General features: G+C 54.2%; 1 protein-coding gene across 1 annotated transcript in view; it reads right to left on the reverse strand.

Moving 5' to 3' along the window:
• Nucleotides 1–12,912, reverse strand: part of SCN4B (sodium voltage-gated channel beta subunit 4) — a 19,056-nt gene extending 6,144 nt beyond the window's left edge. The window contains exons 1-4 of the mRNA XM_082627141.1: nt 12,475–12,912; nt 4,652–4,824; nt 3,460–3,688; nt 1,611–1,740 (exon numbers count right to left, since the gene is read on the reverse strand). Coding sequence (XP_082483267.1) covers nt 1,611–1,740; nt 3,460–3,688; nt 4,652–4,824; nt 12,475–12,535 — 593 coding nt within the window. The 5' untranslated portion in view covers nt 12,536–12,912. The remainder of the gene's footprint in view (nt 1–1,610; nt 1,741–3,459; nt 3,689–4,651; nt 4,825–12,474) is intronic.
• Between the last annotated feature and the right edge of the window lie 5,463 nt (nt 12,913–18,375).

Genomic DNA, 18,375 nt, shown 5'->3' on the forward strand with positions numbered 1-18,375 from the left:
GATTCAAATCCCAACTCTATCACTTATTAGCCTTAGGCAAGTCACTAAACCACTCTGAACCTCACTTTGCTCAACTTCAAAATAAAACTGTACATATTTTATTTTAAAAATGCCTGGTGAGGGCTTCCCTGGTGGCGCAGTGGTTGAGAGTCCGCCTGCCGATGCAGGGGACATGGGTTCGTGCCCCGGTCCGGGAAGATCCCACATGCCACGGCTGGGCCCGTGAGCCGTGGCCACTGAAACTGCGCGTCCGGAGCCTGCGCTCCGCAACGGGAGAGGCCACAGCAGTGAGAGGCCCGCGTACCGCAAAAAAAAAAAAAAAAAAAAATGCCTGGTGGAGTACCTAACACATGGTAGGCATGCGGTGAATGACAGGAAGTATTACTATCTATAGCATCCTCCTGATCCAGCTGTGTGCTAGCAAGAAAATGTTAGCCTGCCTTGTTTTTGATGAACTTGTGGTGGCTCCCAAGGATCACTGTTTTCTTTTCTAAGTGCTTTTAAACCATATGTTGAATAACGTGTTCTCCAAATTTGCTCGCCATCAATAGTCAGACTGATTGTTGAAAACAGAATTTGGTCCAGCTCCATGCTCCTGGGCCCTCTTCAGATCTCCAAAACCCTCCCAGCCTTTGGCCACGATACAGGCAGACAACCCAAGAGTTCATCATCTCAACCAGTGCCTCCCTGCTCGCCTCCCCTCTGCTGTTCTCTAAAGTCCCTCCCTGCCTTCCCTTCTTACCAGTGGAATTTCTGCCCTTTCAAGCCTAATTCTTTCTTCTCAACAGAGCAGAATGAAGCCAACACCAACAGAGCAACTCCGCCTTCTCTCTTCCTCTCCTTGTTACTCTCACCCTTTCTGCTCCAATGGCAGGCCTGCCTCATCTCATCTTTCTTGCCAAGAACACAACTTTCAAGTGCATTTTGCCTGCTCTGGTTTTGCAGTATTCAATTTTGGAGCCTTCCTGTTCCGGCAATTCTGGGTCTGGGTCGCACCCTTTGTACCTCCCCATCTTTCCTCCCCTTCCTCTTACAGATATCTGATTTATACCTGAATTTATCCTAGGGCTTCCTAGGCGGCCATATCAGCCTTTCAGACTTTTTATCTCCCTCATTAGGATTTTCAGAATTTCACAATAAGAGACTCCCATCACCCTAGAAGGATCTTCCCATTTTAGAGCTGCTGTACATGGAATCTTATATTTTCCTGATCTGGGGAAAAAAAAAAAAAAAGGCGTCTTAAAGCCTTTGGTAGGACTTTAGATTTAGGTGGTACAAATAGAGAGAGGCTAACGGGATGGGCAGGAAGACAGGGGAATGAGGAAGAGCAAGTGGGTTGTATTTATGTTCTCAGTGAAGTCAGTGTATTCAACAAACACCTACTGGGAGGATGGGGAAAAGGAAGTGAGATTAGGAATGGGGCTGGAAGATGGGAGGAGGGTGGCAGGGATAGGAAAGAGAGTGGGAGAATTAGGAAGAGAGGATGGGATTAGGAGATAGGCAGAAGGATGAAGGCAGATGGGGTACATGGTGATGGAAGAGAAGATGCTGGGAACACCCATAGCATGAGAGTGGGTGGTGGGCTGGTGGGAGGACAGGAGTCAACTCACTTCTTCTCCTGAGTCTTCTTGATAATGAAGGCGATTAACTTCTTAACCAGCAGGATGAAGATGAGGAGCCCAATGACCCCGCCCACAACGGCCAGGATGATGAGTGTCACTGTGTTGTCCACTTCCTCCACTTCATGGCCAGAGCAGGGAGAGAAGGGGGGTGGAAAAGGGGAGCAGGAGTCACCATGGCAGCCCAGCAGCTCCAGAGCCTCCAACCTGGGCATCTGCGACACGCCCACCTCAGGCAGGAAGCAGGAGAAGCTAGAATATGGCATCAGGCTAAGGCATAACAGGAAGACGGCCCTCTCCCCCGACACTCCGCACATACGCCCTCCCGCAGACACCCACACAAGTTCTGGAGTAACTCAGACTCAGGGACCACAGCACCCAGGTTTGACTTGACCCTCAAACATGAGACTTTCATTGCCTCTTTCTAGGTCTCCTTTGCCCATGCAGAAAAAGTTGAGAATCTCCCTGTGACATCTCTTATGTGATCAGAAGACACTGGAGCCAGGTAGTCTGGATTTCAACTATAGGATTTCCATGGTCACTTACTAGGTGGTAACCTAGAACTGGTCGCTTAACTCTTCTAGCCTCAGTTCCCTCAACTGAAAACTGAACCCCTGACTTCCCAAGCCTTCTTCACCCACAGTCTCCCCCATCTCTGCTGAGAAAACTCCATCCTTCTAATGGCTCCGGCCCAAATCCTTGGAGTCATCCTTGACTCCTCTCTTTTTTCAAACCCCCACATCCAATCCACCTGAGAATCCTAATGGCCCTAACTTCAAAAATTCCAGGCTTCCCTGGTGGCGCAGTGGTTGAGAGTCCGCCTGCCGATGCAGGGGACATGGGTTCGTGTCCCGGTCCGGGAAGATCCCACATGCTGCGGAGCGGCTGGGCCCGTAAGCCATGGCTGCTGAGCCTGCGCGTCGGGAGCCTGTGCTCCGCGACGGGAGAGGCCACAACATTGAGAGGCCCGCGTACTGCAAAAAAAATAAAAATAAAATAAAAATAAAAAAATTCCAGAATCATGAGCATCTCCTCTGTAGAAATTCCACACCATCTAGGGAGCAGTGGACCCTCAGGCACACAAGAAACACAGCACGATCAGTATCCTTAAGCAGATTTCCTTCCTTTTTCTCTGCTTCTGCACCTTCCTAGCCTTCCAGGCTACCCCCTCGAAGATGCCCACCCAGCCTAACTCCTCCAGCCCTTTCCCTAAACACCTCCAGTGTCTGGGATCATGTGACATCCTCATCACATGCTTCCTCGTTGTCTGTTTCACCTGTGTCAGACTGAAACCCCACCAACTGGGACTTAAGCTCCAGAGGGAGAAATCATTCTTATCAATCTGTTACCTGTGCCTCTACATGCTTTGCCCCTGTTTCAATTATGTGTTTACCTGTCTTCTGTCCTACCCTGACCTGTCAATTCCTCGAGAAAGAACACTGTATCATTCATAACACTCTTTGGTTTGATGCCTGGCGTCCAATCGGCTGTCGCTAACAGAATACACAAGAGTAGTAATAATCAGCACATACAGAGAACTTTATGAAACACTTCCATGTAGCTTCTGTAACTCTCACAACAACCCTAAGCGAATGCAGATTTTACAGATGAGGAAAACAAGGCTCAGAAGGCCTAAGTGTATATCACAAGCTATTCAGGGGCAGAATAAGTATTCAAGCTAAGTTATTCAAGCTTCCAGATGTAACTCCAGTAGTTCTTGAAAGCATAAAATGAAAGAAAACACCAACGTGGTCCATTTCACCATTACACTGAATTGGGTACCCACCCCCACCCCCGGCCTTCCAACTTTACTGCCCTTGTCCCAGCCCTCACTGCATACGTTTATCAACCACTTGGAGGAAGATGGTGGCCTGGTGCTGAAGATAATTCTCCTTGGGGTTCTTCACGTGGCAGGTGTATTTGCCCGTGTCGCTGAACTCCAGGTTCCTCAGCAGAATGGAAATATTGTTCACTTTCTCCTTCACAGAGCCCTCCAGAGTGATGCGGTCCTCATCTTTCAACTTCACCTTGGGGTCTGACTTCTCATTCTTCACAATCCCATCTATGAGCTGTGGGGGGAAGAGGGGAGCAAGGAGGCAGCCAAGAAAGAATCAAGGTCCTTTCAAGAGTCATGACATCACTCCAGCCCACTCCTTGGGTATCTCCTTGCCCAGGTCCAGGAAGAGCCCTCCCCCAGTGGTTTCCTTCCAGTATCGATAGCTCTGCCTGTCTAACCTGGATTATACTGGCTTCAGGCTAAACCCACTTTCTGTTATTAAGGTCTCCCTAGAATGTAGCATGCTTTTATTGTTCTCTTCATAAAAGCCTTTTAAGTAACGAATCCTGCAAATACCACACTCGTTTCCCTCTGTCACTCCCCCCAGCCTCTGCTGACGCCACATCCCATCTGCCTGAATTCTGACCCTCCATCAGAACATGGATCAATCCCACAGCACTGTGCATTGGTACCCTCTGAATTCAGCGTTTAATTACATCCAGAGTTGGTGTCTTGTGACTTCTGGTCCCCTACTACATTGCAGAGTGAGTACTCAATAAACACCTGCTGGCTGCTCCATCCCCACCCGTGGCCACAGCCCTGGCCCCTTCTCTTCTCCAGCTTGCCCTCCCATCCTTCCAGGGCCTGTTCCCCAGCCCTCCTCCGATTTGGACTCTTCTCATTCCCCCTCTCCAAGTCTTCCAAAGGTCTTGTCTCTCCTGTTTTTTATATTAAAGTATTAATTTTTGCACAAGCTAACCACGTTTCAGGTATTTCTTCAGACCAGACAGAGGACTCTAGCCAAGAATTCCAACAGACCCCAAATTCTGGCAACACAATCTAAGCATCCTTCCCACTTAGATCCTTATAGACAGGCTCCGAAAAGAATACTGGGAGAAAAGGTGACAAAAGGTCCTGGGGACCATCACCGTGGGGTCAGTCCAGAAATGACCAGAGCCGGGGATGGGAGGCAGGGGTGAGGCGACAAGGAATGGAGGAGGCTCTGAGCTGTCCTGTCCCTTCCCCGCCTACTTACGATCTTGAATGTATCACTGCTGTTGTAGGACCACCAGAAGCGCAGGTTCTCGAAGCCAAAGCAGCTGGTGAAGGTGCAGGGCAGCAGGATCTCCGTGCCGTTGACAGCGTAGATGGTGGTGGCCTTGCCCACAGATACCTCCAGCGACAGGGACACGGGGACCAGGAAGAGACCTGTGTGAGGGGCACCACCTTCCTTAAAACCCCATCGGGGGCTTCCCTGGTGGCGCAGTGGTTGAGAGTCCGCCTGCCGATGCAGGGGACACGGGTTCGTGCCCCGGTCCGGGAAGATCCCACATGCCGCGGAGCGGCTGGGCCCGTGAGCCATGGCCGCCGAGCCTGCGCGTCCGGAGCCTGTGCTCCGCAACGGGAGAGGCCACAGCAGTGAGAGGCCCGCGTACCGGAAAAAAAAAAAAAAAAAAACCCATCGGAACCTCCAGGCTGGAGGCCTGGAAGGGACCTCTCGGACAGGGTGGAGTGGCTTGGGCAGGCAGGGAGGTCTCTATCACCCTTGGTGTCAATACCAAGAAGATGGTTCTCTTTACTTCAACGTACACTGCCTGGGCCACCGCCGTGATTCATTCTCCCGCTTGGCCTGAGCTGGATGGACTTCCGAGCCAGTTAGCAGCCCTTGGGGCATTCTAAGTGACCACCAGGAGTCACCCCAACCCAGGAAAACCAGGCCCCTGCCTCCGTGCCGCGAGTCTGCGCCCCCTAACCTGCGGATGCTGTTCCTGCATCGCCCCCAAGGGCAGGACCCGCGCCTCCCGTTCGCGCTGGGAATTTCCCCGAGGGCTGTGCGCGGCACCCCCGTTACGTTTTCGGGATTGGGGGTGGGGTATTGGGAGGCTGAGGGGGTCTCGTGAAGTGAAGAAGAGGAAAACGGCAATCGCGGTCCCTGGACGCGGCCCAGCAGCCACTCATCACCGACCCTGGCGGCTCCCACCGGCCCCAAGGGGCGGAGAGGCAGAGGGGCGCCTCGCGCTGGACGTCGCTGAACCACCGAGCGGGACCCCGAGAAGAGAAGGGAGACAGGGCGGACCGGGATGGCATCCGGAGGGGTGGGGTGGAACAGAGCACGTCTGGGCATCGGTCAGCAGCAGCGAGAACCGAGCGGGTAAGGCAATAACGCAGAGAAAGTGAGGGCGGAAGACACTTTGTGGAGGCCGACTGCGGGCAACCAGGTGCACGCAAGCGGGGTGCCTGGAGAGGGCGCTGCACACTCCGTCCCCTCCGGACCCGAAGTGGCCCATCCTGCCCCCCACTCCCCGCAGCCCCACTGCGGCCTCTTGTCCTGGGAACATCCCCCGAGCCCCACACCCCCGCCCCTGCTTCTTTCCCACACCCTCGCATCAATACCACCCCTGCCGCTTGAGCAGGTGGCAATCGCGAATTTCCACTCGTGGCCTCCGGGCCCTGCCTCATGAGTTCTTGTAAGGAAACCTGCTCCTCCTGTCCTACAAAGTCCTTGAGGACAGTCCACCGTACCTCAAGGTCATGGGGAAGAGGGGTGTCAGAATCAGAGAGTAGCTCTCCTTGCCCCTAGATGAAGCAGGCACCCAGGCTCACCCTGGGTGAGGACTCAGAGGGAGTCCTTCTCAGGTTTCCAGTGACCCTGAGAATAATGACCTTTCCCTGGGCTGGGATGCTTGCTAAGGCTATGTGTGAGTAATCTCATATCACCCTCTCCTCACACCTGTAAGGTGGTCTTATTAATCACATTTTACAGGTGGGAAAAATGAGGCTCAGAAGAGCAAAGTGCCTTGTGCCTTGGCCAAAGTCATACAACTTCTAGAGGCAGTTGAAATGTGAACTGGGGTCTGACCCCAGGGCTAGTGGGCAGTTGAGAGCGTCCATCTGGCTGCACCAACTCCTATGCCAAAGTTTCCCCGGCATCTCTTCCCAGACTGTAATTTCTCTCAACTACTTGGACCTCCAGCCTAGGGCTCCCAGGGTGTAAGAGCTAAAGGATCCAGACTGATCCATGTTACAGACACTAAGTTGCCACTGCCTGATTTTTGAGACAGGACAACCAAGACCTAAAATGGGAGGAAACTTGGCTGAACTGACTGGCTTTAGTGGCCGAGCCACTTGAGAAACCTTCTCAGGCCAGGTCAGCTCCCAGCTCTAAAGGCAATTCCCAGAACTGCCCTGGTTCCCAAGACAGCTAGGGTCAGTCTTTGTTTTAAAGGCCACCAACCTTGCTCTTCCTCCCATCCTCACTCTCATGGAAGAACCTCTTTTGTCAAACTTAATTCCCTCATGGAACATCATAAACCAGCTTCCTCTTGTTTTGTCCACATGAGATAATGATGCCTGGTACCACCTGGGCAATGCTTTTTAAATAGGGGAGGGGGAGTTCCCTGGCGGTGGGGAGCTAAGATCACACATGCTGCTTGAAGCCAAATAAATAAATAAATAAGAGGAGCTCCAAGGAGAGCTGGCAGCCCAACTCTGCTCTCGGGGTCCCCCCTCAGCTTCTTCACGTCCACTTCACTTCTGAAGGCAAAGTGGACTGCTCTTACCACGAAGCTCAGAAATAACACCCCGTGTCCAGGATCCCCTGCCACTGTCAACAACTGCTGATATTTACTCAGCAATTACTGTGTGCCAGGCATATTTAACCTTCACATCCACGCTATGAGAGGTGTACTGTAATACCTCCCTATTACAGACATGGCAACTGAGCATAGAGAGGTTAGGTGACTTACCTAAGGTCAAAAAAAAAAGAGACATTTCTAGCATCCCAAAGCCCCAAAGCAAGAAAGTCCTTCCTTACATCCTAAAACAGCAGGGTTTGCCCACCTGCTGGGTTCCAATTAGTGCCGAGAGGTCATTTCAATTAGCCTTCATTCTTTGATCAGCTCCTCTGTGCCAGGAATTGTTCTAGAGCAGTGGCTTTCAAATTCACAGAGCGTCAGAATCACCTGGAGGGCAATTACAGCTAGCTCTGCCGAGGAGTTTCTGATCTAGCATGTAGAACGGAGCCTGGAAATTTGCATTTCTAAGAAGGTCCCAGGGAAGGCTGTGGTCAGGGATGACACTTAGAGAACCACTGTGCCAGAGGATTTCTACCTGTTCACTCCAAGTTTTATTAGAATGCCAAAAGGTAGGTATCATTTTTCTTATTTTACAGGCAATGAAACTGAGGCTCAGAGAGGTTAAGTCACTTGCCCAGGGCCGCATAATAAATGGTGAATCTGAATTGAGCACCTATTATAAAATAGGACAGGCATTTTACATGCACTGTCCCATTTAATCCTCATAATAATCCTATGAGGTAGTTAGTTATTATTTTTATCCCCAATATACAAAATGAAGAAAAGAGGCTGAGAGAGATTAACCTGCTCAAGGCCACACAACTGGTGAGTGGAATAAGCAGTGTACAGACGGCACTCTGCTGTCCACCCCTTTGTGACGGTGCCTCTCCAAGAGAACAGTGCTGTCAGGGCCAAGCTCTCCTTAGCACTCTTGGTTTTCTTTTTATCTCTCCCCTTCCCCAACCCCCTGCCCCAGAGGTCTAGGGACAGGAGCCAGACATGAGATTCCACCCTCCAGCCTAGAAGATGGCCTTCTGATCGGAGATCCCAGCTTTGCTTCTCACCCCCTACCGCCCCCACAAACCAAGGAACAGAGTGCAGAGCTGTGACAGGGAAGCTCTCAGGAGAAGGCAGCTTCCTGATGGCTACAGTGCTCCCTTGGGGCCTGAGCACATGCTCCAAGGATCACCACACCGCCAGCCTCCAGTTCCAGTGTTCGGGATCCTGGGGAAGGTGGCGGGGAATGCAAGTCAGGGGCCAAATCCCTCTCCCCAACCTCAGCCAGAATGGGCTATCCAAGAGCACCAAAGATACACATCAAAAGTGAAATTATTCGACTGCTTTAAATAGAAGAAAAAAAAAAAAAACGAGGAAAAAAAAAGTCCAGAACAGAGGAGAAAAGTACTTCTTTAAGGTCTGGCTGATGACAGTGCACATTTCTGCCTGATTAGTGTGTGCCTATGTGGATGACTTAACTCTAATACACTCGGAACTCCCTGACTCCCAGAGTGAAGCATTACCATTTCCATCGTAGCCTGGAGGGGACAAAGGAAAGGCATGTTTCCATGGAGAAGTTCAGAGCCCTGCCCGAGTTAAGGCATCAGAGAGGCCGAGCAAGCCTGGCTTCTCCACAGCACGCCCTCCCAGCAGGCAAAAGTCCTGCCGGCTGTGTCTGGGAGACTCGTGCACAGGAAAGCCCAGGGGCCTGCCTCTGGTACCTTCTCCCCTGTGAGCCTGCGCTGCGGGGAGAGGAGGGAGCAGGGGCAGGTATAAATCCACTAGAGGACCCCGAGAGGTACTTCAGCAGGATGACCGAGCCAGGGGGGATGGGTCAGCAGACACAAGGCAGGCCCCAATCTGCCCGCTGAACTTGAGAAAGTCAGAGGTACCACAGCCCCAAACCAGGGATGGCTGTCTTTCCTACCTTCTGAGCTTGGTATAAACCTAAAGCATGAGCTTATAAAACACAAGAAGAGGGCTTCCCTGGTGGCGCAGTGGTTGAGAGTCCGCCTGCCGATGCAGGGGACACGGGTTCGTGCCCCGGTCTGGGAAGATCCCACATGCCGCGGAGCGGCTGGGCCCGTGAGCCATGGCCGCTGAGCCTGCACGTCTGGAGCCTGTGCTCCGCAGCGGGAGAGGCCACAACAGTGAGAGGCCCGCGTACCGCAAAGAAAAAAAAACACAAGAAGGGCTTCAGTGAGTCCATCCTCTGGCCTGGGCACTCTGCAGGTAGAGAAGGATAGTGTTTAAAGGGAGGGAGAGGGACAGAGCTGGCCCCCGTCACAGGTCTAGATGTAACCAAGGCACCCCAACTTAATGACCAGTGTCAGTCAACAATACCTCCAGGCCATTCACATGCTGTTTTATACTTTCACCTTGTATTACTTCTTGGAGGTAATTATTTCCATGTGGTTATTTCCTTAGATAAAGAAGGACTTCCTTTGCTTTGTCCCAAACTAAACTCTTTAGAATTTCTTGTGTGTGTTTCAGACTGAGGGCCTCTTTCTGGCATCATGGGATTGATGAACAAGTCCTCCTACTCATGATCTTGTGGAATTCAATCCTAAGCCCCTAAGCCTTGCCTTTGCTCACTGAAAGACCCTAACCACTGAGCCACTCTCAGAGCAGCCATTTTCTTTGCTATTTACTGATCAGCCCCCTCCTATATCATCTGGGTGCTGCGGTTTTGTCTAAGGATTGACTCAGGCTTCCCATTTAAAGTAAAAATGTGTTTGGTACATGCAAATGTTATCATTAAATACACCGGCAGGGATCTCAGGGCTACCATCAGACCTTCCAAGGCAAATGCCAAGGCGGAAACATTCTGCCACCTTTTCCCACATCCGGGGACAGTGACACCCACCTTGGGGTGGAGGGAGGAACGAGGGGCAGCGTGGCGCCCTCTCTAAGTTTAGCTCCCAGGGCTCTCCTGGCAGGGCAGGCGGAATCACAGCTGCCTTTAATAAGGAAGCTGATACACTCTGGCCCCCGGGGGAGTCAGACAGCCTCAAAGTTAGAGCTGGGAGGCAGAAAGTGGGCCGAGGTCAGCAGGACAAGACCCCTCCTGGGGTGCAGGCCCTGGGGGCCGTGGGGGGGTGGGGGGCAAGGCTGAGCCAGGAAGGACCCTGGGCCCAGAGACAGAGGAAAGATTTCAGCTCCCTCTCCCTAGGCAAACTGCCTCCTTCCGGCCCACACCCAGGGGCTTTGCAGGGATAGAAACATGCCCCTGCGACAACACTGGATGCTCAACAAAACCAGCTTTGCAAACAAGTCCAAGCAGAGTGTCCATCCCTCCTCTTGCAGGCCACGGAACGGGTGCGTTGGTGCAGCCAGCCCGTGGCTTATGCAGAGAGCCCTACACCCACAACAACAGGGCAAAGTGGGAGGATCTGTACTTGGGGTCTACTTAGCATGCTGGTCCCACCAGCCACGGCAGGCATTAGGGCTTGGGAGACCCCACAGGCCTGCATCTCCAGAAGAAGAACAAATCCCCGGTTGCAGATTCAAACCTGGGGTCTTTCTCCATTTCCCCCCTTTCCCATCTTCTTCTCCATGAACTCCTTACTTACCCTTTCCTTTTCCTTCCTCTGAGTGGGACTCAGCACCCTCTCCTTAATTGCCTTCTCATTAAACAAGCCCTTAATAAATACATACCAAGGGAAAGAGGGTGGGGCAACATAGCACCCTCACAAGTGATAATTACACAGAGATCACAGTAATTAAGCAAATCAGGGAACAGGAAGGGGTGGGTAGGACACATACATTACCAGTTACATGCTTAGGAAGGGACTGGCACCCATTTTATCCCCAACTTCGCAGTTGAGGATAAAATGGCCATGGCCACAGTGGGAACTCGGGCTGATCAGGGATGGGGTTAGGGGCAGCTAGTGTAGAGTGGCACTGTGCCTAGCCCATGAAGAGGAGCCTCAGTCCTCACAGAGGCCCACTTCCTAGGGTCACTGTGAAACCAGCACATCTGTGCCTAAGGTACAAGAGAGAACACCAGTGACTTCTATCCAGCTGTGGGCATGTAATAAAATCAGTGGCTCCTGAGTGCAAGACATACTCTATCCCCCCTCCTCCACCAGGTGCCAAGTCTGCACACAGATTACATTTGGAGAAGCAGCAGTGACCGCCCTTAAAGACTTCTGTCTCCCTGTTTTCAGCCCAAATGCCTACATGGTGTGCCTGACCCGATGAGGGGGGAGCTGCCAAAAGCCAAATGTGACAAATATAAACAGGAAGCGGTGCAGGTGCCAGAGATGGAGTCGGCTTACATTGAAATCCAGCTATAATTTATGAGGCGATTACATTCTGGACTAATAAATATCATCTCCCAATCTGTTGGAGTTTGATGCTCAAAACTATCGTGTGCATATTAATAGATAATAATCTGTTCCTTCTGTGTCCTCTGGATGTGCCCCCTCCGTCTTCATACTCATCCCAAAAATGAAGAGCCAGGAGCAGGTTAAACAGGTTCCCCCACCCCACCCCCATGGAATCTTTACCTAAGAAGAGAGATAAGATCCTTCCTAAAAGGGGGCTTGGGGAATTCCCTGGCGGTCCAGTGGTTACGACTCCGCGCTTTCTCTGCCAAGGGTGCTGGTTCAATCCCTGGTTGGGGAAATAAGATCCCGCAAGCAGGCGCGGGCCATAAATAAATACATAAATAAATAAATAAATAAATAGGGGCTTGAACTGTCCTCCAAGTCCCTTCAACCCCATCCAGTCTGCAGGGAAGGCAATGGGCACTGGGGGAAGTAGAAAGCAGAGGAGTCAAACAGAAAAAGGACCAGGAGGAAGGGGAGCTCCCCCACCCCCAAGTGGTGCACGCTACTGCCTGGGCAACAAGCATCCAAGTTGCAAACGGCTCTGGGCAGAGGTAGAAACCAGCATCCCAACAATCACACGTTGGGATGCAAACCCACCTGGCAACCCCTACACCCAAGGCAAAGACACCGTCCCCCAGCACGCTTAAACCTCCGAACACTGGGCCCCAAGATTCAGCTTTAGAAGCCCGGGGCTGAAGGCACCACAGACAGCAAAGAACTAATCTCGGGGCTGGCTGGCCGGATGGGGCAGGAGACGGCGCACGGTCCCCAGGGAGCTCAGCAGTCCGAGCCCGAGTCCGGCAAGAAGCGGTGGCCGCGATGCTCATTCTGTGCCGCACTCCAAAGCCCACCCCGTCCAAGGCGCTGCTCTTCTAAGTGTCTCCTCCTCTGGGGGACGGTGGGGGAAGGGTGGGGGGAAGAGGCAAGAAGAAACCAAGCCGGGGCTGCCTTACCCAAAAGGCCAGTGCCCAGCCATCTCGCCCGGGCTGCACCTCGGTGCCCAGCCCCGGGCATCGTGCTGTTCTCTGCGGAGCGCACCAGGGGCGCGGGGACAGGATACACAGGTCACAGCCGCTCGCAGCCCTCGGTCTGCAGTCGGCCCCGAGGCTGCCGGGGAGCCGTGCGCCGCCGGCCGGGGCTTGGGAAAGTTGGCGCGGAAAGGGCGAAGAGGGGGAGGGAGGGAGAGGAGGAGCCGGCTGCGGGAGCAGCCGCGGAGGGCAAGGGGAGGAGAAGGAGGGGCCCGAGGAGGAGGACCCGGAGCAGGAGGACCTCCGAGCTAGTGCAGAGGCGAGCGACGCTGCTCCTCTGCTTTGGAAGCGCTCCAGCCGCAGGAGGGGCGGTGGCCGCCGCGGAGCCCGGGGCGCCCCCGCCTCGTGGTCCCCGAGCCCCGGGAGCCTGCCGTACTGGCCCCCACCACCACCACCCCTGCTTCCGCTCCGGCTCGGGCTGGGCGGCTGCGGCTTCGCACTGCAGGGCCGCCCTCAGCCGCGCGCATCATCCCGTGCGCTGAGCTGCCAATTAGGAGGATAGTTTGGGGAGGAGTAGATATGGAGCTTTTCGGGTGTTGGAAGGCTGTGATGTTCTGCTTTGGGGAACACGAGTAGCGTAGCGGCTCCCTCTCCCGGGGCCGCGAAGGGACCGCTCGGATGCCCGCAGCCAACACTGCAGCAGCCGGCGGGCGTGTGCGGGCTTGCCCGCCGCGGCCGCCGACCCGCGAGTGTACAGCCTCGCGGAGCCCCGCTGTGCAGGGTCCCGGGAACCCGGCTTCCAACTGTAAACTGCCCCCGTCACCGCCCACCATCCTCTCCCACTGCTTCATGGACTCCTCGAAAATCATGATGCTCCTGGTTAGGGAATCGGCCAGATATCACCGATCGGGTCCAAGCCCCGCTTCACCCTCCCGCGGTACCCCTATTTCTCATTTCTCCCACCTAGGCCACCCCCCCTCAGACCCTCCCCTTTTACCCCCCTCCAAGGGTGTCCTGAGTCCTTCAGAATCCTGGAAGACTCCCTTGGCCTCGCCTCCCTTTTGGGGTGGGGGTCGAGGAGCCCAGGGCAGGCGTCCGGGCCTGGGGGGTCACAGCCAGGTCAGAGGGCTTTTTCCCAGACCCTCTTGAGTTACAAGTGACTAGTGCTACTTGGGGTGGTTTGGTGACTCATGTCTGCTATCCTCCTCAGCAGCCCCTTCCCGGCCATCCCAGCCCCCTCCCGCCACCACAGGGCCTGTCTGAGGTCCTGACCCTCCAACCTTTGCCTGTCTGGAGCCTGGTTCAGACCTGGAAACCTACTCCCACTTCATGGCCTGACCTCTGCTACTGCCCCCGCACCGCCCACCTTCTTAACCTGGGGTCCCTGGGGGGCTTCAGAGATCATGGACCCCTTGAGGTCGTACTGGAAATGCTGAATGTCTCTCTTTTTTTCCAGGAGAGAGGCTTGCTCAGTATAGCTGTGACAGTGGGATAGGGGCTCTGGAGTTAGGCACTGGGGAGTCAAGTCCCAGCTCCAGCGTTTATTGTCGTATGACCTTGAGCAAGTTATGCAATCTTCTGCAGCAGCTTCCTCTGTAATATGGTGAAAGTGACGATATTCACCTCATGCAATTGTTAAGAGCAATGCCACCCTTAGACCTGGGCAACAGGGGCCTCAGCCCTGGGCTCCTGAGTTTGGAGGGCCTCACTCTGGCCCTCCTCTGGCCCTACGCCTCCTCACCGGAAAAGTGGTTCCTGGGACAGAAGGGAGGGTAGTCTATCCACCTCCTCTTCTAGACCATGCTCCGAACATCCGGGACCCTGGAATTCCCTGTTCACATGACCCGATTCCGAGCAGGCCTCTTCCCCGGGTCAATCCTCTCAGGAGTTGCCCATGCCGGATGTGCACTCACAGGCCTAGGGAGTGGGCAAAGGGCAGCTGTTTACAGAGGGTGGGAAGCGGATGGAACTTGACATGCAGGTGGAGGGTTCCCAGGCGTGCATGAGAGACCCTGTCCCAGCAAGACCAGGGAAGAGGGGACCAGGGAATGGCTTTTGGGCCTGGTCTTAAAATTAAGACTGAGGAAAATTCATCAAAGGTGGAGGATAATAGATGAGTTTTAACACTTTGTTATCTTGATTCATAACTTATATTTAGACATATATGTAATTATCATTTGTGCAGTTGCCCCAGGCCTCACAAACATCAGATGTGGACCTATGAAGACTGGATGAGATATTATCACACGTAAAAGTGCTAACAGAGTTCTAGGTGTAGGGTCAGCCCGCAGTACATTTCAGCTCTTATTATTCTCAAAGAGGTCTAGGGCCCTAAAAAGGTTAAGACTCTTCCTGTCTCCAAGTTTGCACGTTTTCCCCCTCCTTCTCCAGGAGGTCCCAGACACCAGATCCACAGGGCCAGACATCTACACTGCCCACTTTATTTTTACAGCAGGGGTCAAGTTTCTCAGAGCCGGAGGCTGATTTGAGACAGGAGGTGAGCCAAAGGGAAGGAAAGTGACCCCTGCCCAGAGAAAGGGGAAGGGAGGGGACAGCACTCACTGGATATCTTTAGACCCTGGTGACACGAAAAGGTGCCAGCTTCCTCCGTGCCCTCCACCTTCTCAGCTGCCTCGCTGCTCACCAATTCTTAGAGCCAGAAGGGTCCTTAGGAAACCCACACGCCTCCCAAATGAAGAAACAGGCCCAGAGAGGTAGAATGTGTGGCCCAAGGTCACAGAGAAAGTGATTCTTAAAGTCAGAATTAGAACTTCCCCCATTATTTGATTCCCTCCCTCCACACCCCCAGCTTTCCTCTAAAGAACATCATGAGGGTTCCACAGCTGGGCAGAAAAAGTGCTTGAAAGATGCATTAGCGGCTAGAGGAGTTTTACATTTAGAGAGCACTTTCCTCAAAAATTCTCAAAACCCTAGTCCATCGATCAGATGGACGGGCACTTTGGCTCTTTCTCCTCCTCTGGCTGGAAGTCCCTAGAGGGCAGGATGGTGGTTTGGACACAGCCCCGCGCTGTGCCCAGCAGGCTGGATTCGTGGTGGTGGGGTCCTGCACACTCAGGTCTTGGGCAGCCTGGCTCAGAAATACCTTGAAGAGCAAGTTTTCAGGGATGCAGAGATGGACTGGACCCTGAGCCAAGGAGCTGCCAGGAAGCTGTTCTTAGGTGGGAGGAAATAGGGCCTAGATTTAAGGGGAAAGGAGATTTTTCCAGGGGGGTGGGTGTGCGGGGGAGGGCTCAGGTTCTTTGAAGCAGTTAGTCCAACAGTCCTCTCTGAGACCAGGCAAGCCTCTCGGTTCCTGCCCTCCGCCTCCACCCCGGGCCCTCCGGGGAGCAGGATGGGAGCTAGGAAGCAGCGCAGGTATGAGGATCAGTGTGTGGTAGGGAAGTGGCTCGGGCAGAAATGGGGGCAGAGCTCCAGCTCCCAGCCTCCGGGAGATGCTTTTACCCAGGAAGGTACTCAGCCCTGGAGGTGGTCCCACCTTCCACCTCCACCAGGGCGGGTAGACGGAAGATTCCATCTCCTGTCAATTCTCAGAAAGCTAGCCAAGACCCCGGCAGGGGAGGAAGGGAGAGCTCCGGTGAGGTCTCCAGAGCTATTTTGAGAGGAGTTCCTTCTAAGTAATAAGATCCTGGCAGGGAGCCTCCTCCTCCTCTGGCTCCCCTATTGCCCTTGCCCTTGCCTGCCTCTCCCCCTCCCCCATAAGCCCTCTCGGCTCCTGTCGGGGCATTGCAGGTAATGGAGCTGGACAGCAGCCGCACTGACCTGGCTCAGACAGGCAGAGGAGAGGAGGCTCTGCAGGGATTCCCCCCCGCCACCGCAATGTCCCCACCTCCCAGCCCCTCTCCCTCTGACCTCAGATCACTCAGATCGACACCAGGAGCTTATAACCCAGTTATAAACAGGGCCCCAACCTCAGGACAGTGGAACTGCAGGAGCCGGGATGCTCTGCATACCGTAACTTAAAGTTGAATGCTCCCAAATCCTTCTGCCTCTGGGGTTGGGGTTGGGTGGATGCTACCTGGCCAGGCGTTTGGGAGCCTCCTTCTAATGCACCTAGGTCTGTTCCCTGCCCATCCCGACTCACCATTCCTGCCCTCCAGCTCAGTGCTCACTTGCCTCAGCCACAGTCTCAGCATCCACTGAAGTTTGGCAGGTGCTGAGGGGGTTAACAGGACAGCATGCACCAAACCAACCCGCAGGCACGTGGCCCAGCAGCCCAGCAAGGAACCAGTACTGGCCCCCTTGCCCGCTGCTCCCCAGCCCAGCTCGCATACGACTTGGAGTAGCGATGAACTCTTCCTGAGCTCTCCTCACCCATCTCCACTTTCTCTAAGGGCTCTGGGCGCACCTCCTCCATCCCTCCCTTCCTCTTTTTCTGTTTTCTGCCAGGTTCTTTCCAAACATCCTTTCAGGCAAAGGGGGTGGGGAGCCCCAGGCAGATGAGCTCATTGGGAGGAGGAGGGCAGAGGGAGGAGGGAGCTAAAACATCCTGACCAGGGAGATGCTCACTGGACAGTCCCAAGCTGGAGAGGGGCATGTGCCCCCTTGCAGGAGCAGGCGTCTGCTTCCCTCACTGCAGCTCAGAGATGGGGTGAGTCCTGGGCATCCCTTTATTCTGGGCCACTTTGGGGTAGGGCGTGAAGCCCCATGGCAGGGTCTCAGCCACCCTACCCAGCACCCCAGAGCTGTGTTTACCTCTGTGTTTCATGGATTACCATACCCCACTGCTTGTCCATCATGGGAGGATGGGGGCTCAGGAGGGCTGGGGGTCGGAGGCATTGGGAAGGTTTGTCATTCATTGTAGGGGGACTGCCTAGTCAGCAGAATGGTTAGACGTCCTCCTGGAACCGTAGACCTGGTCCTGCCGCTGAACTGGGCACTGGGACAGACTGACCAAACCAGAAGCGTGACGTGGTGCAGAGCGCCAGGCAGGGCTCCCCGAGCGTTCTGGTCCCATCCGCTCTGAACATTTTAGTGTGAGGGCAGCGGATCTTGCAAAGTGAGAGGAGGGAGAGGATGTGGAGTAGAAGAGGAGATGTGGCGGGGGCAGGAGGTCAGGAGACATGGCCAAGGGGGAGGGAAGAGGCAGGGGAGCAGGGGAGAGTCGGCCTGGAGTGAAGGGGAACCTGGGGACGGCGGAGTGAGACACAGGCCGAGGAGGAGGCGTGGGGATGGAGACAACTGGTCAGCAGGTGAAGAAGGGGTTTTGTAGGTTTTCAGAAACCAGGAGAGGAGAGGGTGGCCAGCGGGGGCCAGAGCTGTTTGCACAGAGCTGTGGGGTTGGGGGTCAGTCCAGGCAGGAGGTGGGATGTTAGAGACCCACTGGGAAGCCTTTGCCTCTGCTTCCAGACACTTTGGCCCATCTCTGGCTGCCCACGGTCATTTTGAGATTGGCTCCCAGTCACCCTTCCCCCACCCACTCCTAAGTCTCTGGGCTGCAAGAGGCCAGTTCCCTGACCTTTCCCAATCACAGCCGGATGTGACTGATGGCTTTGGCATCTCCTCCCTGGGTTTGAATTCTCTGCTATTTTCTAACTGTGTCACCTTGAGTGTACACATAACTTAGTATAACAGGTCTCCTCATCCGTAAAAGTGAGAAAAGAATGCATATCTGGGGAGTTGTCCTGAGTACTGTCAGCTGATACACATAGAATATTGAGCTCAGGGCCAGGCACAGAGTAGCTACTCAGTACATGGTGGTCATCCTGATTAGTCTAGCCGACTGTCACTCACCCTGCCACCACCCCGGCCCCACCCTCCAAACCCTTTGAGGCTGGATATGAGCCCGCCCATCCCACTGCCCTTCTCAAGAGCATCAGCTCCTGTGGAGAGCCCACAGGGTGTGAGCCTGCTATGGGGCAAGGATGG

The sequence above is a fragment of the Mesoplodon mirus genome (genome assembly GCF_964341445.2).
Source record: "Mesoplodon mirus genome assembly, chromosome: 7".
In the NCBI taxonomy this organism is placed as follows: domain Eukaryota; kingdom Metazoa; phylum Chordata; class Mammalia; order Artiodactyla; family Ziphiidae; genus Mesoplodon; species Mesoplodon mirus.